The sequence below is a fragment of the Vanessa tameamea genome, chromosome 6 (genome assembly GCF_037043105.1).
Source record: "Vanessa tameamea isolate UH-Manoa-2023 chromosome 6, ilVanTame1 primary haplotype, whole genome shotgun sequence".
NCBI classification, from domain to species: Eukaryota; Metazoa; Arthropoda; class Insecta; order Lepidoptera; family Nymphalidae; genus Vanessa; species Vanessa tameamea.
The window spans coordinates 8,949,573-8,972,342 of record NC_087314.1 but is presented as its reverse complement, the minus strand read 5'-3'; the positions used below and the strand labels follow the sequence as shown (position 1 = coordinate 8,972,342).

Genomic DNA, 22,770 nt, shown 5'->3' with positions numbered 1-22,770 from the left:
GTTAATATTCCTATAATATTAAGGTCCAATTATTATAAAAATATTAATCTTTGACTAGATACTATTAATCTCTACATAGAACAAAACAAAGGCGCTTCCACGCTTGTGCGTCTATACGTTTTGGATCTTTTAAACTAAGCAAAGGATTATAATGCGGTTTTCATCAAGGAATAGAGTGATTCAAGAGACAGGTTAACATAAATACATGCATTATAGTAGAGAAAAGCTGAGAATTAAAACTCTCCAAACTGAAAAACAACATTTTTCTAAATGTTTTTATTTAATATTAAAGTTGTATAGTTGTACGTTGTAAACACCCTTGTTGTACCTGTGCGAAGCCGGGACGGGTAGCTAGTCTACATATAAATGTATTTAATAAAAATAGTCTAATAATATCTTGACTTTTTAAAGGATCTTTACTTTTGTCAAGAAAAATATATTATAAAGGTATATGAATCTGTATCAAAACAAGTAAAACATATTTAAACAACAAACAAGTTCATGTATATTTCAATAAATCAACTTGATTAATTTATACAAATATATTTACAATCTGTGTTTCTCGATTTTAATAAAACCTCTTTTATAATATAAATTATTTCATTTTACGCGATATCATTATTTCATTTTGATAAACTTGTTTTAATGTTCAAAGGTTTAAAGGTTTATTTGGTCATTTTATTTTATTTTCATTAAGACAACCAACAGTAGATACAATATCACGTCCAAAATGAAAAATAAAAAATTACATTTCAAAATTATCAAGGCAAAAGTTCTACTACTTACAGGTAGTCTCATCATGCATTATCATATTACACAATGTAATAATTGAAAATATGAATTAAAAATAAGCATAATAATTAAAAATAAGAAATACAATACATTTTAAAATTCTTAAGTTTTAACAAGTCAACAGTCAATAATATTACCGTTAGTGTGGCTTGTTACAACTATTCAAACGTAAGACCATATGACTCGTCCTGGAGCTCATGGATAGAAAAATAAATAAAGTCGACACATTAATGGCCTTTTGTATTCTGCACGATATTGTTTAAGCATTTATCAACGGTTACATGTATATGTAAACACGCATTTATTATATGTGGGCGGTCTGATACGCATCGATTTTGTTACGTTCAAAGATACTCTATGATTAGTAAACTTTTGACGTATCATATCAATATTTACTTATCAGATATAAAATCTTATTTTTACATCTTATAGGAGATAATATAGTGCAAGTGCGTCAAAAAAATGGTTTATTCTCTATTTTCTCATGCTCATAAGCCAGCGGGAAGGCAATCCAACACGACCCGAGAGATATCAGGCGCAGGACCAACGCCTTTTCGTATTTTCCAAGGCGCAGGCGTGTAACAGTGTTACCATCTTAACTGACAATTTCGATAGATAAAATCCAGCAATAATATACTTTTATACCAGAACTGTGATTGTTACCCGGTATCTCAAGCCTTTACAAGCTAGGCTCTAGACCAACGATCGAAGTATGTTGAATATCTATCAGCTATAATAAAGGAAAAGTTTATGTATTAGTTCGATTGTATTTACAATCGTAAGCAGTGAAGAATGATTTTAAAGTAAAACAACTTCATTAACAGCTGATTTATCGTAAGTATTCGTTCAATACATATAGAAACAAGACCGTATTTAGTTAAAGACGACAGACTGACACACCTGCAATGATTAATCGAATTATTTATGAGACGCCATAGCTTGCAATAAAATGTCAAAGAATTAACTTATAAGGTATATACATTCATATTATATACATGACATATCGATACTTAGCATGTATTCCTCAATATAAAACCTTATTTTTACGCAAATTCAAAAAATGCACAATGAGCAAACTTTATTTGAATAATAAGATTCATTTAGAAAATGTATTATTACATTATATTGCGGTTAAAAGCTAAATATGTTTATAAATATCACCGATACTTAATGTAAAAGATATGTTATTGAGATAAGAATTGCTTTAAACTATTTTGAAATATAATTTGATTGATATATACTTGTGTTCTGGAAATCACATTTAACTAAATGGTCGTTATGAAATGACATATCATAATTATTTCATTTATTGACATGACAAATTGATTACGATAGAAATTTATATATACAGACACGATTAACCTACCTTAGGGCCTTATATTACTAATTTTGCTGCGCACTGAATAAGATTTTAACTTAAATCATTCTAACTCTTCGTGTTAATACAAAATGCCAAATGTTTTATATTTTTTATCTAAGGTCGTAATGACACGTACATGTACATGCACTCTCTAACAACCCAAAGTAAATTCAAAGAAATGAGTACTGGTAATGAGTGCAGTAAAAACAATTTAAGTTGGCCGGTAAGAAGTTAAGCACAAATCACGATGCGCAGATATTGATATACTGCTTCGGAACAAAAGCGTGCTGTAGTTAGTCTAGAGATGCAAATACGAATATTACTAGGCTAAAATTACATTAATAATTAAATATTCGTTTTCGTTACTGTATTAAATGCATGAATATATCACATAAAATAATTTTACGCCTACTTAGATTGTGCCTTGCCTGGTTTTAATAGAAAAAAAGATATTTTACATACAAATCTTTTATAAATGGCGTCGAATTTGAATCAACACTATCAATATATTTAATCTGTACATATTTCATTCCAGTCGTCTTGATTTAATTTTCAGCTCGGTTTGATCTATGCAAGGTTGCTTTGGCATAATAGCTAGTAGTCATTGTCACCGTATATCTTAAGTGTTTCCTGATCGTATTGCAACTGATAGTACTGACAACGAGTACTTCTTTTGAATTCCTTTGCGTGTCTTATAAAATAATAGAGTCCCGTCACGGCCTTGCACTTGTGGCATTGAGTATATGATATAGAGTATTTTAGATTTTTCTTTAAAATTGGAATGGGTATTCCATTTTACTTTTTTTTATATAAGTTGTCATGTAGCAATGAGTAAATCTCAGGGTATGCTATAGCACGCTCTCAGCCGGGACGATTTAATCGACTTATCATATACAGAGCTCATCTTTTATAGTAAAATATTCATATCTATCTGTATAGTGGAGAAACGGAATGAAAATAGATCGAATGAAGTAGTATTTCAGATAAGCCCGTATATACAAATAAACAGACGCGGAGCGCAATTTATAATAAATATAGAATAGAGAGAATATAAATTAAAAAATGTGTCAAAGGTGTTTTGGTGTATTTATTTGTTGTTGTTGTGTTAGTAAAACTCATGCAATATGAGTCCTCGAATAAAACGGTCTTGATAGTTAAAATAATCAAGATCATACTTGGAAAATTATATATATTTTGTATTATTATTCAATAGTTATTATGTTGACGAGGAAAACTGCAAATATATATTTATAGAAATAAAAAAGCTAGACTATGCGGAATCGAGATACTGTTATTATTTTATATAAATAATTTATTTTTCAATGTACATACGTAATAAAAGACTTTAAATATAATTGTGTATACGTTTTCTAGATCAAAAAGCATGCTGTATAAAGAGTCGTTAAATGTTGTTTTATAAAGAAAAACTGAGAAAGAACTTAAGTAATTATATTTTTCCGCTACAAACATACACAATAACAAGCAGCCAGTTCTTATGAAATCTTTTGTTACGACCGGTATAATTATGTAAACGTCACCTGTCGACCAACGGAAATTATTGCAGTTTCACCGTTGATTCATGGGGATTTACACAATATTGAACATCATGTATCATTTAATTACCATCGAGATAAAATTGATTCTTATTTATAGAACATTCTATAAAAAACGCCATTTTAATTATTGTCTTTCATAATAACATAGCATTGACACTAGCATTCAATTTGCATTTATAATGATAAGCATTTAAAATGTTACTGTAAATAATGTTTATTTAAATTATTCTTGTCGAATTCGTTCTTTCTTCGTTTTTAAAATGTAGAGCTTACCGTGTTCTATTTTTAAATCATATAATCTTTCGGTCTCTATTGTAACGTTGTAGGAACCTCAAATCGCACATGGCCTCCACTTCAGCTAATCTTGAATCGTGTGTATGCGACGCCCGCACCGATTTTCTTGTCAATGCGCAATAAAGACACTGCGTGGAAACCGGATAGGGCTGTAACATAATATCATTAATAAAAATAATATAATTGTAATACCTTAAAAACGAAATGAAATATTTGTATACTTTTTTACATATCAAGAAGAATTGATTTTGTTACTCACTTAACACTACTCTAGAAACCCAAGAATACATTGACACGACATTGACATATATTATATATGTATCTGTATACTTTTTTACATATCAAGAAGAATTGATTTTGTTACTCACTTAACACTACTCTAGAAACCCAAGAATACATTGACACGACATTGACATATATTATATATGTATATGTATACTTATTTACATATCAAGAAGAATTTATTTTGTTACTCACTTAACACTACTCTAGAAACCCAAGAATACATTGACACGACATTGACATATATTATATATGTATATGTATATTTATTTACATATCAAGAAGAATTGATTTTGTTACTCACTTAACACTACTCTAGAAACCCAAGAATACATTGACACGACATTGATATATATCATATAGGTTTTTGTATACTTTTTTACATATCAAGAAGAATTTATTTTGTTACTCACTTAACACTACTCTAGAAACCCAAGAATACATTGACACGACATTGATATATATCATATAGGTTTTTGTATACTTTTTTACATATCAAGAAGAATTTATTTTGTTACTCACTTAACACTACTCTAGAAACCCAAGAATACATTGACACGTTTTATTTATGCTTATAATTGTTGCGACGTTATTAAAACGTAACAAAATGGCGATTTATTATTTATTTATAGAACACGACACTAAGATTGTGGCACCCCTAAAGTAGTTTATCATATTCTTTGTCCTTAGTTTTCACACCATAAATATCATAACAATTCTAATTTCAATTAGCTTCAAGATTTCGCAATTTTAGTATTTGATCATATTTTGAATATTAATTATCACCGAGTAGAAGGCGACACTACTATATTTATCGTGACGTTTAACATAAAAGGAAAGATGATTTCTATACAGACCTGTTAAGATGTTTTGAAGGTCAAATATTCGTATGAATTGGCCAAAGTTACGGATTAGTAAGTGACACGCCTTGTATGTTTTTCGAGGATATGTTCTAAGTGTTATGTAAGTCGAAGTCGCATTTTCGCGGTCATCGCCAAATAATTAAGGTACTTTATACACTGACGGATATCGGAATTTATAGATCTTAAACTAGTAACGTTTTAATATATGTAATTTATTCAGGGTTTTCTCATACTTCTGCGACGTTAAACCATTTATTTACGTTTTATTTGTATTAATATCATTTAGATTGCTGATTTTCATAGTAAAATGTTTTTTTAATTTAGAAAAATAAGTAAAAATATAACAAACATGTTTTCATAAGCTTAAAAACAAGTAAAACATTGAATAGATTTCCTGCTTAATACAATTAATTGGACTTTAATTATTTTAAATGTTACTTTCCTTAGAGACAAATTTTACGGTAATAGTAAATCATTTAAAAATAATAAATTAAATGGATATTTATCATAAATACAGCAGTTGTAAAGACTCAACCTTTTCTCGAAATCTTTGTTATTAATGTGAGTGAGTTTGTAAATCGCTAGTGTTAGGTAACGGACCGTGGCACCAATATTGAAGTTCAATGGTGGTTGTGTTATAATTATATCATACCTTCGATATTCATATCAATTTCGTATTAAAATAATTATTTTTATTTTTACTTTATAACAATTTATCGCTTCTGATATATCTAATTTATTAAACGACGACGAGATGGCCCAGTGGTTATAACGCGTACCTCTTATTGCAAGTTTAAGGCAAGCACTATTGAATTCCTAGTACTTAATTTGTGTTTATAATTATTTGGCTGTGAAGGAAAACGTCGTGAGGAAGCCTGCGTATGTATAATTTCAATGGAAATCTAGCATATTAGAGCAGCTTATTGTAATTAGTTCCAAATCTTCTCCTCAATTCGATATACAAAAAAACTTTCAGTAACCAAACTTATAAAAAACGTTTTTAAAAATCGTATTATGTTTTTCAGTAAAAAAACAAACAATTTTATGTATGCAAAGTCAATATATGATGGTGGTCGATGAGAAGATTTTGAAACGTCGGAGTGCAATCCTAGCAACGTTTATTAAAATAAAGACCGATTATTTCAGAATCTGACCATGAAGATATTAATGTAAGAAATGCAATAAAATATTATTAACGTTGCCAATAATTTTGTTACACGCTTGTAGCTCATAAACAAATGATGGTATTTATTAAAAATGTGACGTCACCGGTGCTATTAAAATTGTGAATAGATCGGTGAGAAAATAATAAATTGTTTGGAATTATTCTTATCTTACCTCTGTTAGATATTATTATATTGTTTAATTTTATAAAAAATTAAAATATATAAAAAGTAACATAAATAGATGAATCATACAATATTGCGATGTTTCCTAATTTATAGGGCAAACATAACTATGAGAACCATAGTTTTTATATATATTTCTTTTAAACGCAATTGTACCGCACTTAATGTCTAGCAAAACTAAATTAACTTTCAAATCATTAAAACAGCTTTTTCTGCCATTATCGTAATTTATATGATAATAACCAAAAGTAGTAAAAAAGGAAAAAAAATATGAATATAAACCTAAATAATAATAAATAATCATCTATTTATGTTCGTGTTTGTAATACATGCAAGACAACATATATCTCTATAGCTTTTCTTGATCAACATTGTAATATAGTGCAGTGTAATTCTACAGATCTTGGTCTTCTTCATGGAATAAGCATTTTATACTGGCTTTTGTTACTATATTTTATTTATTGGACGTAGATGGGTTATGAATTCATATTAAAAGTAGATAATTAATTTGCAGTATTCATACTGGATATTAAAATGTTTTGTGCGAAACAAAAGAATAGTCGTAATAGAGTAATAATATTTTTTGCCGGTAGAATTCACATTCCAAACCGGTGGTACCTTCGCGTTCGACAGACAGGATTGATTATTAAGATTTTTTTTATAAAAGGTCATCTCGAATAATGTATATTTTGACGTCAATTTAGTGGTCTGGGTTTAAAATAAATTAAGGTAAAACCCTTTTTACATTGTATCAAACCGTTATAACGTAATGTTATTATTCTCTAACGTTAAAAGGTCGTATTCCGCTTAGACCTTGTGGGTTTTTTGTATAGCATTGAATAATATATTATTTAATTAAAAATATGTACTTTAGACCATTTTTATTAATTTCTAGGTACATATTTTTTTGGTAAAAAGTAAAATAGTCAATAACCTTACTGTTCCGAAATATTATTTTAATTAAAATGGTATGAACACTAAATTCCTATAAAAAAAATATGTGTGTGTACAAATATTTTTTCTACGTACGTCATTGTAATGTAATATATAATTGATCTGTATCAAAATGTTTGTGAATTAATTAAATTTTATTTTTACAATAAAAATGAAAGTGTCCCCCCGTAGGGATTACACAAATATATTTTGACAAACATTAATTATAGCATTTCTGGTATTCAAGTAATAGCAGGTACAGTCACACTGTAGAATGAAAATAAATAAATATTTATTTATATGTATTTTTTTTTATGGTTAAGGCTGACGGGCCCCCTGGGTAATCCCTAAACAGATCCCTACCACCCGGTAAACCAAGTAATTTAATAATACATTACTGCATTTTCAGTATGTTTGTTTACTCCCTAATATTTACATGATTGTTTTTATTGAACGTTTTTATATAAAGAAGGTGCAGCTCCCCTTTTAAATAAAAATTGTGCAAAATCCTTTCTCTATTTCATAGTTTAAGCTATGCGTTGATAGTTTACATACTGTATAGAAGACATAACAGTATGAATCTCCCCAATACAATCAAATAATATATGTTTCAGATAATTTTATTATCTGTCTGGCATAATATAAAGGTACACGAAACTTACTCTAATGTTATGGGCGGAATAAAAAATCCTGTAACGGTATGTGTTAGGGTTAGCGATATAACGGGTATATTGCGGTGTTCTGTCGATTTATTTGATTTATTAGTGCTGTTCTAAAATATCGAGAACGGTAAATCGAATTCGAGTCTGACATAATTAAATTAAAATAAATATCATTTTAATAATGATTTATTTTTATCAATTATAACTAAATAGCCGAAAACATTTATGTCAATGAATTGTATTCAAAAACGCAAAAGTCTGCGTACTATAAAAATGTATCACTGAAGAATTCAAATGTTTTACAAAGTAGCAAATTAATTATAAATAAAGTGAAAATTAATATTACGGTAATGAATAAATATTTGAATGATACGTTCGCCGGCTGATTTGTTACCGTAGAGGGGGCCGGTCCACCCTGACATTCGGTAAACTTGACTTGGCTCTTGAGAAATTGACCAAATTGCGGCATATCACTATCGAACGGCGTATTGTAGTCACGTACATATATACATATTTTTATAAATTGTATTTTACGATAAAAAATGTAGGTCCATCGAATACCTACTAGTGATAGAACAGATATGTTTAAAATTATTTTAGATATTAATTTTGTTATTATTTTGTTGCAGTGAAAATGGAGATTATAAACAGGATAGTGGACGGCTATCATGATCTGATGGACAATCAGAGCGACCAGAGAGTAAAGGACTGGTTCCTGATGTCTTCACCGTTTCCCACGCTAGCGATCTGCCTCACCTACGTATTCACAGTAAAAGTAAGTTGAAATAAAAATAATACACAATTTTCAGTTTACTTAATTGCTAAAACAAAATAATAATTATATATATATATATACAGTATGTGGTATTTCTTTTTCCATGTGTTCACGAATAAGTTTTAAAGGTTCTGTTGATATTATGAAATAATATATTAATAATAATATCATAGGATAGTATTATATTTGTAATTTTCATATTTTACAACTTTCTACAGGTATTGGGACCAAAATTAATGGAAAACAGAAAACCCTTCGAGTTAAAGAACGTTCTCGTTTGGTACAATCTCTTCCAAGTCATATTCAGCAGCTGGTTGTTTTACGAGGTAAATTAATTTTATATTTTTTTAATTTTGATATAACTTAGTCGAGTGAAAACATATCGATCGTATTCGATAAAAGTTTTTTTAAATGAAATGTTCGTCGTTATTATTAAAAATATAGTATGTAGTATATTCGATACACTCTTAACATTTACAAATATGCGACATTATGGTTTTATTTTCGAATCTCATTTGTTGAATTTATTTTATTCAATTAATAAAACTTTATATAAAATTTACATTTATTCTTTAAAATGTTACATGTTTTTGTTTTAACCTTTTCAAAACCATAATATTTACCACTTCAATATCTAATTTTTGTTACTTTCAATTAAGCAAAACGTATGTTTATGTTACTGGCATTGATGTATGTTTAGATAAATGTGTATATTTTTTGTTATAATATTAATAATTTTATTTTTTGCAGAGTATTGCCAGCGGTTGGTTTACGTCATACAGCTTCAGATGCCAGCCGGTTGATTATTCTAACAATCCTCAGGCAATGCGGGTATTTATAACTTTTTGATACATTTAAAACGAATATTATATTGACTAGCGAATATCATGTTTATAAGAATTTAGAAGTGTTTCTGGATAAGCGAAGACCGATTAATATCAATTTAAAAAGTAAGCTAATAGTATTGAAGTATTTTTAAATTATATCCTAGGTATACATGTTTGACAATTTTAAGACCTGTAGTTGATGTTGAAAGATAGTTTTTATTGCTGTTTAGTAATAAAAGAATAATATTTAGATATTGTTGAGAGAGCATAAAAATTACACAATATAAATAATGGAAAAAATGTTGTAAAAACACAAACCGTTCCGAAAGTAATATCAATTATTATAAACTGTTATTGATTACAACATTACATAAACTTACCCGCCTTCCACTTTTTTGCAGTTCTGTATTTGTATAGGTTTTTTTTCAATTTTTAAATCAAAGTTCAAATATGAAACAATTTATTTAATGTTTGTTGTGTTTTATAGTGATACAAAGATTAAATATTCGTTTTTTTACTGTATCTGACCGGTTTCTTAAAGTTTTGCAATTATTTAAAAAGCGATCAAGGTCTAAATCCTAATTCGAATTAACATAAATTTATGGTTAAACTTTAACATCATTCGAAAGCATGCTCAAGGGCAGTCATTAAAGTTTTGATTATAATATTGTAAACGAGGAATTATTATTAGTAGGGAAATATTTTTAGATATATTTTTACCTTAAAATTATGTTACATGATGCAGGTACGGGTTTTGAATTATAATACTTAGAGTAGATTAGTAGATTTAGAAAATGCTTAAGTAATTTTCTAAATTCGATAGTTATGTAAGTAACAAATATAGGTATGATACAGTCAATATATTAAATTACTTTTAGTTAATTATAACAAAAACCAGTTAATATATTTTATGTGATAAATAAATGTCAAGTCGTCGTTTTGGAGATTTTTCTATAAATTATATAGGAGTGAAACCTTGTGTGCGGGCTTGTATAAGAAAAAAACAGTAATCTTAAAATGAATAAGAATGAATACAATATTTAAACTTTTTGTACATTCATTTAAAAATCTAATAATTAATGTACAAAACATTTAAATTAAGTACGGTCATTAATTATTTATCGAACGAATTATTTGAAATCAAATCTGATGAGGGCGAGACTCGTAAAAAAATATAAAAAATATATGCTACTCAGATCAATACCTGATTTTAAACTATGAAAACTACTAGTAAAAAGACTTGATTTAAACATAAAAAAAAACGAAATAAGTGGTTAATCAATTGAATTTAAATTAAAAAATGTATGCGTACAGGACCGGATTTAGAGACCTGGAGACCCGAGGGATGCAAAATAGTTGAACAATATTTTTCGGTCAGGGTTTGAATTATTTATTGCGAAATTAAATTGTTTCACCTCCTTTATATAAGTAATAGTAAAATACAAGAATTATACTTTACTATAACTACATGTATTCTACATCAAATGTATTTACTCTTCTAAAACGAAAACATCCCAATTTATTTTTTTGTTTTAGAAATTTCTGATGTGCGAACCCTCACGTGGGGTCGCACTGGTTCTGTGGACCCAGATACCCTAAGTCCGGCCTATATATATAATAAATTATGTGGAAGGAAATATTTGCATATATTTTCTTTTACTTTTAAATAAACAGTGTTTATTCTCCAAGGTTATGAAAGGAGAGAACAATTATTAAAAAATTTCTTTTTTGCAGATAGCATATGGATGCTGGTGGTACTATTTCTCAAAGTTCACAGAGTTCTTCGATACGGTACGTAATTAAGTTATCATTTAAAAAAATGTTAATTAATGTTTTCTTTGTATTATAGGTAATATTTATGTTTATAATCAATAATTTTATTTCATGACACTACGAACATTCAAGTTAATGGAATATGTTTGCCACTTTTAAAATATATACCTTTATTTTACAGTGAGATAAGTCATGTCAGATTTAACTATTTGATTTTTTAATTTGTGTTGAAAGTGGCTGCCTCTGGTTATTTATGAAGATAAAGGATATTTCTATATATACTGTTTAATAAAAGGAGTTGATTTTTTAATTAATAATTCAAAACTTGATATAAAATAAGTTATTTAATTGAAAAACAAACCACCTTAACGATTGAGCTGAAATTTCTAAGATAACTTTGGTGCTAATGACAGTACAAATTATTATAGCGGCAAATATAAGCTGTTATTCTATAATTAAGTAGGAATTATTTATAAACATCTTGACTGAGTTGAGACAATGATTGTTTTATTTTCCAGATCTTCTTCGTGATGCGTAAGAAGTTTGACCATGTGTCGAAGTTGCACGTCATCCACCACGGCATCATGCCTATGTCGGTCTGGTTCGGAGTCAAGTTCACGCCGGGTAAGTTTTACTAATAATATTATACTGAGCGAACCTGTATAACAAGTATTGTGGTGCAATAAATCGTACATTCATAGACACACACCTCGTTGTCGTCAAAATGATTTGTAGAAAAATAACAATAGTATCGAACTTCCATTAAAACTAAAGTTAATTAAAAATATATATGGTTCATATTTATTTAGTAATAGTACTTGAGTACGTTTTAACGCCATTATTACTTTAGTTGTGACTGCGCGCGTTGATATGGATTTTTTATTGGCTTTTTAAAGTAAAATAAAGGCGTTCGTACGCTTGTCACGATACGGACACGTTAGTTACAACGAGGTTTAACTTACTTATTATGATTTACATCTGATAATGATATAGTTGTTATCCTTTGTTTGTTGCTTCGTAAAAATAATTTGAAACATTTGAATCATAATTTCGTTATAAACTTAGATTCGTATACAAAAAAAAAATGTTTATAGCTAGTTTTTATTATTAAAATGGTAAATAAAAAATACCTATTAACTTCTCTCGGCTCCGTACTTCCGCGTGCTGGACCTGTTTTATGTAAACGAATGATATAAGTGGATCAAAACAATTGCAAATTACCTTAAATCGCAAAAAAAATCTAGTGTCGTATGTATAGTGTAAGCTCAAGGTAGTCTACCTTATAAGATATTGAACCTATGATACTTAATTGACGTATTAAAGGACCTTCCACAACTGGTTTGTTTATGATACAGATAATTTAACTAGATTTCTTTTACCTTCCTAGTATTATAATTGTTATGGTTTATTTTGCTTACTTAGAAGTTTTCATGACAAACATCAACTAACTTTAATGACAGTCTTCTTAGATAATATTTCCAATATTTTATAAAAAAACAAAGCGATTATACCTATACGATTAGATTATATAGCAAAAGACAATTATTTATAAATTAAAGTGTGTGCACTTTTTATTTATTAACAGAAATACCCTTTTGTTTTTGTATTCGCTTTTCTTGTTTCACTATTATGTTCCGCGCGCTCCATTTGCTTTTTATTTTGTAATCTGAGCTTATAAGTATGTATGTACATAAAAATATAACATTTATTATACCTTCTCATAAGCAAACCCAGGAAACAACAAAATCAACAAAAATAAAATAGAAAATTATAGACATCAAACATCGTCGATAATTGTACAAAAATCACGAGTCTGGGTCGACGAATATTAATCGTAACATAGGAGTATAATAAAATCAGAACACAACGTTTATTTTTAAAAATACTTAATCCAACATATTACGAGTGTTTGACGTATATTACCATTGTTTGCTTGACGTTAGTGTAAACTTAATGGCGATTATTATTCATATTTGAATATCTACTGGCTAAATAAACGAGATCCTCTTGCACGACTTTTCTGGAATGTAAAAACTTGTACGGTTTTTTTATTCGAACGTAAGGCAAATAAACCTTTATAACCTACAAATGGTTAGATTCCTATATCCGTGCCTCGTATAATAGTTGCCAGAGGAAAAAAATAAATGACGGCATTATATGTGCCGCTGTATATATAATAACTATATAATATATAATAATAACTACAAAAACAGTGTTAAGTACATACACAAACACTCCGTTCATTTCATATGTACCTATACGTACGTTGGGATTTTACCAAATAATTTGTAACATGTACATCATATTATTATGTAAAATTATAATTCATAACAATCTAAATGTACTTATTTTTTATTTATACTAAAGAAAGCATTCTTATTTTAAATTTTGTGACTGAAAAACCGTATTCGGGACGTCTATATAATACAAATAAATTAAATTAGAGGATAGGTAAGTTATTTTTGTATGTTTTAATAGAATTAATAAGGTTGATATGGCACTTTATACTTTGATTTGGATACTATGATTTGGTTTGGACTTAGACTACACAATATATTTGGCATATTTTTTAAATTAAAGCTTACAAAGTCATTACGTTTTTGACCTCTAAACGTACCTATTATATCTATATATATTATGATATATATGATATATCTATATATATATATTGTGATGTGTATTTTTAGTTTATTTTTTTATGTAACATCTAGAACAACAACGTTCTTAGATCATAAAGTATATTACTTTAACGTAATGACTTTGTAAGTTTCATTAAATGTCAAAATCATTTTTAAAATATTTATTATTCATTTAGTTAGAGTGGACGAAATCCAGTAAACACATCACTTTTTGTAATAGTTAATTTTTGCACTTTGTTTTTCATGATCGTAATATATTTAAATCACGGTATGTACGAAAACGGTTTTAATTACATCAAGTAAAAAAAAGTAGTCACATTTATTTAATTATTTTATAGTAAGTACGTAATTAGTTAGAATAATTTATAATAAATGTACGATTGTACTGTCTGTCACACAAAATACTACCATACTACATAGTTCAATAAGAACGTACTAGATAATTTTACTACAATAAAAGCCCGTCAACTTTAATTACGTGTCATAAAATAAACGCATTTAAATTTTTTTATTCTTTTTGATAGTGAATTTCGAATCAAATTTGTCAAAGTAACATAAATTCTTTATCACACCATATCAAATTTATAGGCGGATACCAATGACAATATGAACGGTTATAAGATCATAGTTCAGATACAGCTGATCAAACTTCGAAGTCGAAGTCGAATTTTTCTCTCATTATTCGGATCTTAACCGCAATTATAGCTTTTATTTTGCCCGACGCTTCGTTAGTTGTTCCGTCAACAAGTCGAGCCAGTTTTTTCAAACAATAACTTTTCTCTAACTAATAAAAATGATAAGGAATTATTAACTCTTGTGGCAAAAGCTTAAACAAACATTTGTTAAATCTAAAAATACGCGACACATAATGGCCATTGTATCGAAAAAAAAAAAAGTAACTAAAACTATTCAATTCTACTCATTAGGTACCAAATCTCAAAGTTAAATGATATATATACTTAGATACAATACAAATATTTTGGTTGTCAATTATAATTATCTTGCGATATCTCACTTAGTATCAAGCATTCGCAAGATACCGACAATTACTGAAAAAAAAATAATTAAAAAAAATTTACATTTTAATTTTTTCGGAAACTTTCAGGTTTCGCAATTGATTGTCCAAAAAAGGTTTTGAACTATTTTCAAGTTTATTTATGTTTATGTCACTTTCATTATAAATTTACAAAATTTTATTACATTACATTACAAAAAATAATTATCTTTAACACGGTATGCAATCTTGAATCTAATAAGATATAGATCTATATTAATAAAACTATTTGTCAAAATGGACCAAATGAGTTGGCATAATGAGTTGTGCAATGTATATACTTTTGTTTTTCTAAGAATTTAAAGTTCGAACAAAGTATACAAGGAACAATATTGAACGGATGAAACAACGAAGAACATAATGTTGCCATAATAAGTAAATAGAATTTCATAATGTAGCAAATAAAAGTTAAACAGTTTGTGCTTAGTTTATATCATAATAGATATTAATAGTATGTGAGTACTATTCCACTTGTGTTTTTTTTTGCATATATGGAAAAATACCCCAATGAGTTTTTGAGAATCTTAAATGACATAAATCACTAGCCATATACTGTAATTTATTAGGCGGATGGTAATTTGATTCGGTTCGTGTATAGTTATTGGTAACTACATACATACTAATAATGTTACCGATGTCGCGGCCGTTAACTGCGTGGGTGTACGTTTGTTAATTTATTTTTATGCAGCTTAAATTTATTTCTAATGTATAATTACTTTTTGCGATTTGTTTAATATTCATATAAATAAAAAAAACATGCTTTATTTAATTAAAATACTTTGCTAAATAAATTGAAAATAGTTCCGTAATTCTTTGTTATTTTGGTATTTACCGGTCGTTACGAAGGTGATTAAGATATGGCATTATGACAATAATTTTGTTCAAAGTAAATTTTACATTATGAAATATATACTAGAAAACAGATCTTTATCAAAAAAATATCAATAATCAATCTCATAATTTATGTCTCTGTCTAATGTATCTTCTATATTCAATGTCGATCTTAATGTGTAGAACAGGAGCAAACATTTGATAGTTTTCAGTAATTTAGGGCAGCTCCTACACCGTTACTCTGTCCCATCCCCGGGAGCATTTCATGCAATTTATGAGCATTTATTTATCCTTATATATGTAATACCATTTACTTCTTTTTCTTCTTTACTTCTCAAAATATTATAATCCAATGGATTAAATTAGATAAATGAAACCATTCTCGTGAACTAGGCAAAATATTATTATTATTAATGTTGTTGTCTATAAATATCATTAACAAAGTATCAAGTGTCTCCAGAAAACCCCAGGCAAGCTTATTATGTTTTTGGTATATCCCTTATTTGATCCCCATATCATTATATATACGTATAATGATATGGGGATCAAATGTTTAAATTTTTAAGTTTTAAATATTACATATAGTTTTCCCGTGAAAATATCATGCGCCAATCATATTCCATTTTGGCTTTTGGCGGTATTATTTAATATTTACAATTGTCAGTACCAAACTTGTCAGTCTTGAGCATATTATATTTCCACTGTCTTCTTCCTTTCTCATTGTCTGCCTAGATACTATTTTCTTGCCATTATAATTAAATATATGCATTTTAAAGTAATACCTTTGTTAATTTCTTATATATGCCTATTTAAATAATAATAGCATACAATAAAAGCTTGAGATTTAAGATGAACATTCTATCTCCGAGTTTATTGCCCCTTACACATCCAAACATGTATGGAAGATGTTGTATCCTCGAAGAATATAAATTAATATTTAAATAACATTTAACAAAAATCTTTATGACCCTTTTTACCATCATCATTTATAATAATTAAAAAATTAAGTAATAATTGATCATTTGTTTCATCTTTTAAATTACACATTGAAAATAACTTTATGCAATTAAATACGTTATGGAAAGATATAGCGACTTGCAAAAAGAAATGCGTATAATAAAAAGTTTAGAATTTATTTTTAAAAATCACCCAACATTTATACTAAAATTATTTATCTATTATAAGAGCAATGACGTCAATTAAAATAACTATCGTGAATTCTTCAATTTCATAAAATTATTTTATATGACGTATTCGTAATTGTTTGCTTCTAAATCCTAGCTATATTTTACCTCAAGAATGTATGCTTTTTTCATATTTCTTTTATATTCTTTTTATTATTCTTTCTTTTTTTTTATTTTTCTATGTTTTTATTTTTTCTATCAATCATCGGAACAAAAAGTTTAATTACATGTACCGTTGGGAATTATAGATATTTCTTTTGCTTATATAAAAATATGATTATTCATTCTGTTGCCAATTTGTAATTATATGTCATGTTGTTATCACTATAAATATAAAAAAAGAACACAAAATTTGTAATTATATGTCATGTTGATATCACTATAAATATAAAAAAAGAACACAAAAAAGCAATATCTCGAAAATATTTACTACATTTATTGAAACTTTTAATAACTTTTTTCTTAATATTTAAGCGCATTTTTTAACTACTTATTTTATTTAAGTGTTAAGACATTTATTTAATTTTTCTCACAAATATGTTTTTTTAAAGGTGGCCATTCTACGTTCTTCGGAATGCTTAACACGTTCGTACACATCGTTATGTACTCATACTATCTGCTTGCTGCCTTCGGTCCTCAGGTTCAAAAGTACTTGTGGTGGAAGAAGTACCTTACCGCACTACAGATGGTAAGAATAACACATAAATCATTTATTTGAAAAACATGTCTGACATCAACACAATTAAATATTAGAGTCATGGATAATAGTTAGATAGTTATTGTAATTAAACGATAAAAAAATCAATCTTACATGACTTCAAAGTAATGTTTTATGATTTGCACGAGTCAATACAATAACAGACTAGGCAATGGCTAGTCTTAGCGGAGGAATTTCAAAGGCCGAACGTAATTAAATGTTCATCAAGAAGGTCGCGGTTGTCCAAGTAAAAGGGACGTCTAAGGTCAATACCATAGTCAAGGCTCAAACACTTGTAGACGTTACAGTAAAAAGGAAGCAGTGTTTAGTTTATTCATACGTGCTTATAAAGAACATTCGAGTTAATCAGGTTTATATTTTAAAAAACTACTTTATGTTTAATTAATCTGTTTTCAATGTTAATTTGGATAATGTATTCATTATTTCTTTTAATGTATTTTTTTTCGTTTAATAAAGGTAGCATGTTTAATTTATTCAACAGGTTCAGTTCGTGATGGTGTTCTTGCACGCATTCCAATTGCTCTTCATCGACTGCGATTATCCTCGTGCTTTCGTCTGGTGGATTGGAATGCACGCTGTTCTCTTCTACTACCTATTCTCTGACTTCTACAAACAGGCTTATATCAAGAAGGCCAAGGTAAGACATAGTCACTCTTTAAAGTGACACTTCTTCTGGCTCGATAAATACAACATTTCTGAAACGTAATTGCGTCGTTTGTATTTGAATGAACGTTTATGACGCTAATGTAACTATTCAAGTAGCACATTGTTTTCTTCTCAAATATAATTTATAAAAATAATGATTACATGTGATATTTCAACGAAACTAAAATGATTTTTATAAGATTATAATATATAATATAATTAATTTAATAATTAACATTGAGTTAAAAGTTTAACTTTCTAAATGCTCAAAGGTCATACAGAAGTCGAAATATGTAACATTAAATTTAACTCCACTTTTCTTAGGAATCCATCTAAATAACTCCATAATAGAAAAGCACAATAAATAGACAACCTATTTATTGTGCAGTATAGATGTTAACTTTAAAATATCACAGTGGTATCCTGCAATTATGTTCAATTTATACAGATAGCCGCTACTTTTTGTGCATGTACGTAATGTGCTCACTGGGAAAATACGCTAATATCTAGTTAGATGAATTTATCGTGAGTTACTAATAATACGTTAATTTCTCAGCTGTTTTAAATATTAATTTCAGAATCAGAACTGACTGTCATAAAGCTAAATATGAAAATATCTGATTTGTATTGGTATTATTCAAATAATTTTACGATTTTATTCTTTTATCAGAGTCTGAAATTGAAACAAAAGGCTGAAGTTGAATCATCGAAGACAGATTACGAATCGAAAGAAAGGAAGCTGCCTCTTTTGAATGGCTTCAGTAATGGTTCGGCATTGGGTGACGTTCGGCAAAGGATGGCGGGAGCGGTTGCGTCGCAGTGATGGAATCATCATGAAGTAGCACATACCATGGCATCTTCTTCTAGTGACGTATTTTATTGGGCACCATAAGGCTTTGTGAAATGTGTCAAATATTGGCGCGAGTTTTAACCCAAGTCATATGGTTGGCCCATCGTCATCTTGCCCTGGATCTAAGTGTTATGGTATCAATGGAACTATATAGAGGTCTGTGTATGTGTCGTATAGACGGACAAAGTACAAAGTGAATCTCAGATAACCTTAAAACTTAAGCTCAATTAGTTACAAATAGTGATGGTATAATTAAGTAGAATAATCATTGTTGCTGTTACAGAAGCTCAGCCGATACATTGTGCTCAATTTTATTCTTGAAAATTACACACAAGATCACAAAAATGTTGTAATATTATTTTTTTTAATGTGTGTCTGTTTTTATAAATGGTTTCTTCACAATTGAATTGGTTTCCTTACATTTTGTATTGTATAAGACATTAATGTATTTATTTAACAATTACGAAAAACTCCGTGGCTAGTTATATGGTGTGTAGCAAATTATTATATTATAATTATTATTGCCTTGGCTTGTGTCGTTTTAATGCATTTGAATTCTACTAAAATTATTATTTTTATTGCCACAGATTTAAATAAGACGCAAAGTTCATCTGTCACCTCCAGGAAATGTATTTTAAGGTTACTTGGAAGGCTAACTCATATTTTCCGTAATATGTAATATGTAGATGACTTGACATTCTAAAAAAAGAAAAACTGGCCATGTAGGTTTTTATTAAATATTCGACAAGAAAAAGTATGTTGGAATTTTGTTCTTTCTCTTCGTTACGCTTTATATTATTTAAATGTGATTTTTATATGACAGTTTTTAATCTGTGAACGACTTCTGTATTATGAAAATAATTAAACATATAACAAAATATCTTAATGTAATAAAAATTTTTAATTGCTTTATTTTTTATCCCAAAACACAAATTAAAGACGACGAGACAAGACTAACCGAACCAACCCATTAACAAAACACATGTTAAACATTTTTCAAAAATAACGTAATATTTCATAATATTAAGGACATAGGTTAAAATAGTAAAAAAATAGTTACAAAATAAAACTTTTTTGTACTAGTTATAAACATCTAAGTTTAGATGCATTACAATCGAAAAGGAAGCAAAGCTAGTTTGGTCCGGTACCGAGTAGAATGAGGAATATCTTAGTGTCAGAAATGACAGCTTTCGTTGAATATAAATAATTTGATTTTAGAAAATCGAATAGCATGTCATCTTCACAGTATTTTACCTTGAATGACTGGTCAACTTCAGCAACAAACATATGGGTCGTATCGTAGGTGTTAGCCGGCTTATTGTAGGTGTTATTCGACATGTAGGCAACATGGTGCAGATTCTAATGCATCTATTACAAACACTGTATACGTTATTAAAGGGTCTAAGCAAATAATATTAATAAGCTACAGAATACATTGTTTGGAAGGTTGTAGTCAATAAAATTAGGTATCGGCGATTACAATTTTTTATTAATTTATAAGATTGTAATAAACTTTGTGATACTTACTTAAATAAATGTTGACTATCGTAATTTCATCGTTTCATTAACCTCGTCCATATTTTCGTTGCAAATAGAAAGTTGCGCCATCGATTGCCTTGGATATTTTATCAATAAATATTTATTATTTAAAAGGTTTTTTCTTATATTTTTGTAAACTATATTACGCAAGGATACGAATACAAACAATACCTATATAGAAATAGTACAAAGCTTAAAAAAATAATAATAATATTTTACTTCAAAAAACTTACCAAACTTTAGACCCAACCTAACTTCAATCTGATGAAGACTAATAAAAATTAAAAAGTACTAAGATAAAACAAATGTTTTGTAGATTATGGTCTAAAATTCTATCATTTACTAAATGTAGTACAGTAAAGTAACAACTCGCATAGTCCTACAGTTGGGTAAAGGTAGGAAGCCTTGAGGAGAAAAGGTGTAAGTTAGTCCACAAAGCTTATTCAACAAAGGATCTTCTCCATCATCGCCAAGAACATCAAGAATAAAAAACATTAATTACAATAGACTTCATATAAGATTTACAAAAGCAACTCGGCAAAACATAATGAAAAGGAGTTTAAAAAATATCACAAATATAATTATTTATATATTAATGCAACTCTACAACAATACACAAAAACATATCAACCATTAATGTAAGTTTAGTCAAATATGGCTTAATTATTTACCGGATAAGCAAGTTTAGGCCATAATGGGATATCTTGTTTATAATTACGACTGACGTCACAATAATACAGGCCGTTGACGCAAACGAGTAATTTTAAGGCCGACTCGGACGGAACTTTTTCTGGAATAACTCATAAAGTTATTAACACAATTTTTAACCATATTAATTACTTTTTTTAACAGAGAATTATTAAATAGATAAGGAAATAATGTACTTGCCTGATACATCTACAATTATTACAATGCGATTTAACACACATGAAGGATTATATTATGTGTTTGTTTTTATGGGTATCGAAAAATTTACTAACAATCTATGCAATTTACCCGACCAATACTACAATTTACTCAACCGAGGTTTTTTGTAAGTACCTTTTTATTGTTGTTTCATTATAACAAAAAATTATCAATAGCAAGGCTCAAAATGTAAGTGTTCACTCCGCTGCGCTTTGAAAATAAGTAAAGTCGTTAATCTCGCGCTTATGTCGGTTGTGTCGGATTTCTCATCGGGTTATGATTTAAGGAACAGAGTGTTCACTTATGTTTGCGCATACACTTCTGATCTATAAAGCGTGCCGCGCGCAGTTGGCTACCCTTCTTTGAGAATATTCGTCGTGGCCAAAATCCTTTATTTAGGACAAAACTATAGTTCAATTGTCATAGAGCCTTTCGAATTTAGTATAATATGATACTATCATCATAATCATTGCAACCGGAAGACCAGCACTGCTGAACAAAAGCCTCCCCTAAAAATGTACACAACAGCCGGTCTTGCGCTTCGCGCAACCTTAACCGGTTCAGCAGTCCACCTTGTATACAGTCTGCCTACGCTGTATTTTCCGTTTCGTGGTCGTCATTCGAGAAGATTTCTGCTCCAAAGACCGTCGTTTCTACGAGCTATATGATTTAAAAGTCTGGAGGCCGTGGGGCCACAAATGGCTCTGTAGCAACAGAGGCGTGGAGACCGTAATAATTATATTATTATGTCAATAATTTATAATTTATTTACTTGTATCGGTAGCTTTTAAAATAATAATTAGTAACATCAACGTTAACTCGTCCGAATCTCTTCTGTGGGGGCCTGTGGAGGGCACAGGGCAGTTGCCCCGGTTGCCCTCCCCTAAATCCAACCCCGTTTCGGCTATTCTTCGATGATCTTCGGATGATACATTATA

General features: G+C 28.7%; 1 protein-coding gene across 1 annotated transcript in view; it reads left to right on the top strand.

Moving 5' to 3' along the window:
• LOC113393202 (very long chain fatty acid elongase AAEL008004) overlaps window positions 1-20,938 on the top strand; it is a 29,958-nt gene extending 9,020 nt beyond the window's left edge. The window contains exons 2-9 of the mRNA XM_026629973.2: window positions 8,721-8,866; window positions 9,085-9,192; window positions 9,617-9,697; window positions 11,428-11,484; window positions 11,985-12,090; window positions 17,726-17,862; window positions 18,374-18,529; window positions 19,208-20,938. Coding sequence (XP_026485758.1) covers window positions 8,726-8,866; window positions 9,085-9,192; window positions 9,617-9,697; window positions 11,428-11,484; window positions 11,985-12,090; window positions 17,726-17,862; window positions 18,374-18,529; window positions 19,208-19,360 — 939 coding nt within the window. The 5' untranslated portion in view covers window positions 8,721-8,725 and the 3' untranslated portion in view covers window positions 19,361-20,938. The remainder of the gene's footprint in view (window positions 1-8,720; window positions 8,867-9,084; window positions 9,193-9,616; window positions 9,698-11,427; window positions 11,485-11,984; window positions 12,091-17,725; window positions 17,863-18,373; window positions 18,530-19,207) is intronic.
• The last annotated feature ends 1,832 nt before the right edge of the window (window positions 20,939-22,770 follow it).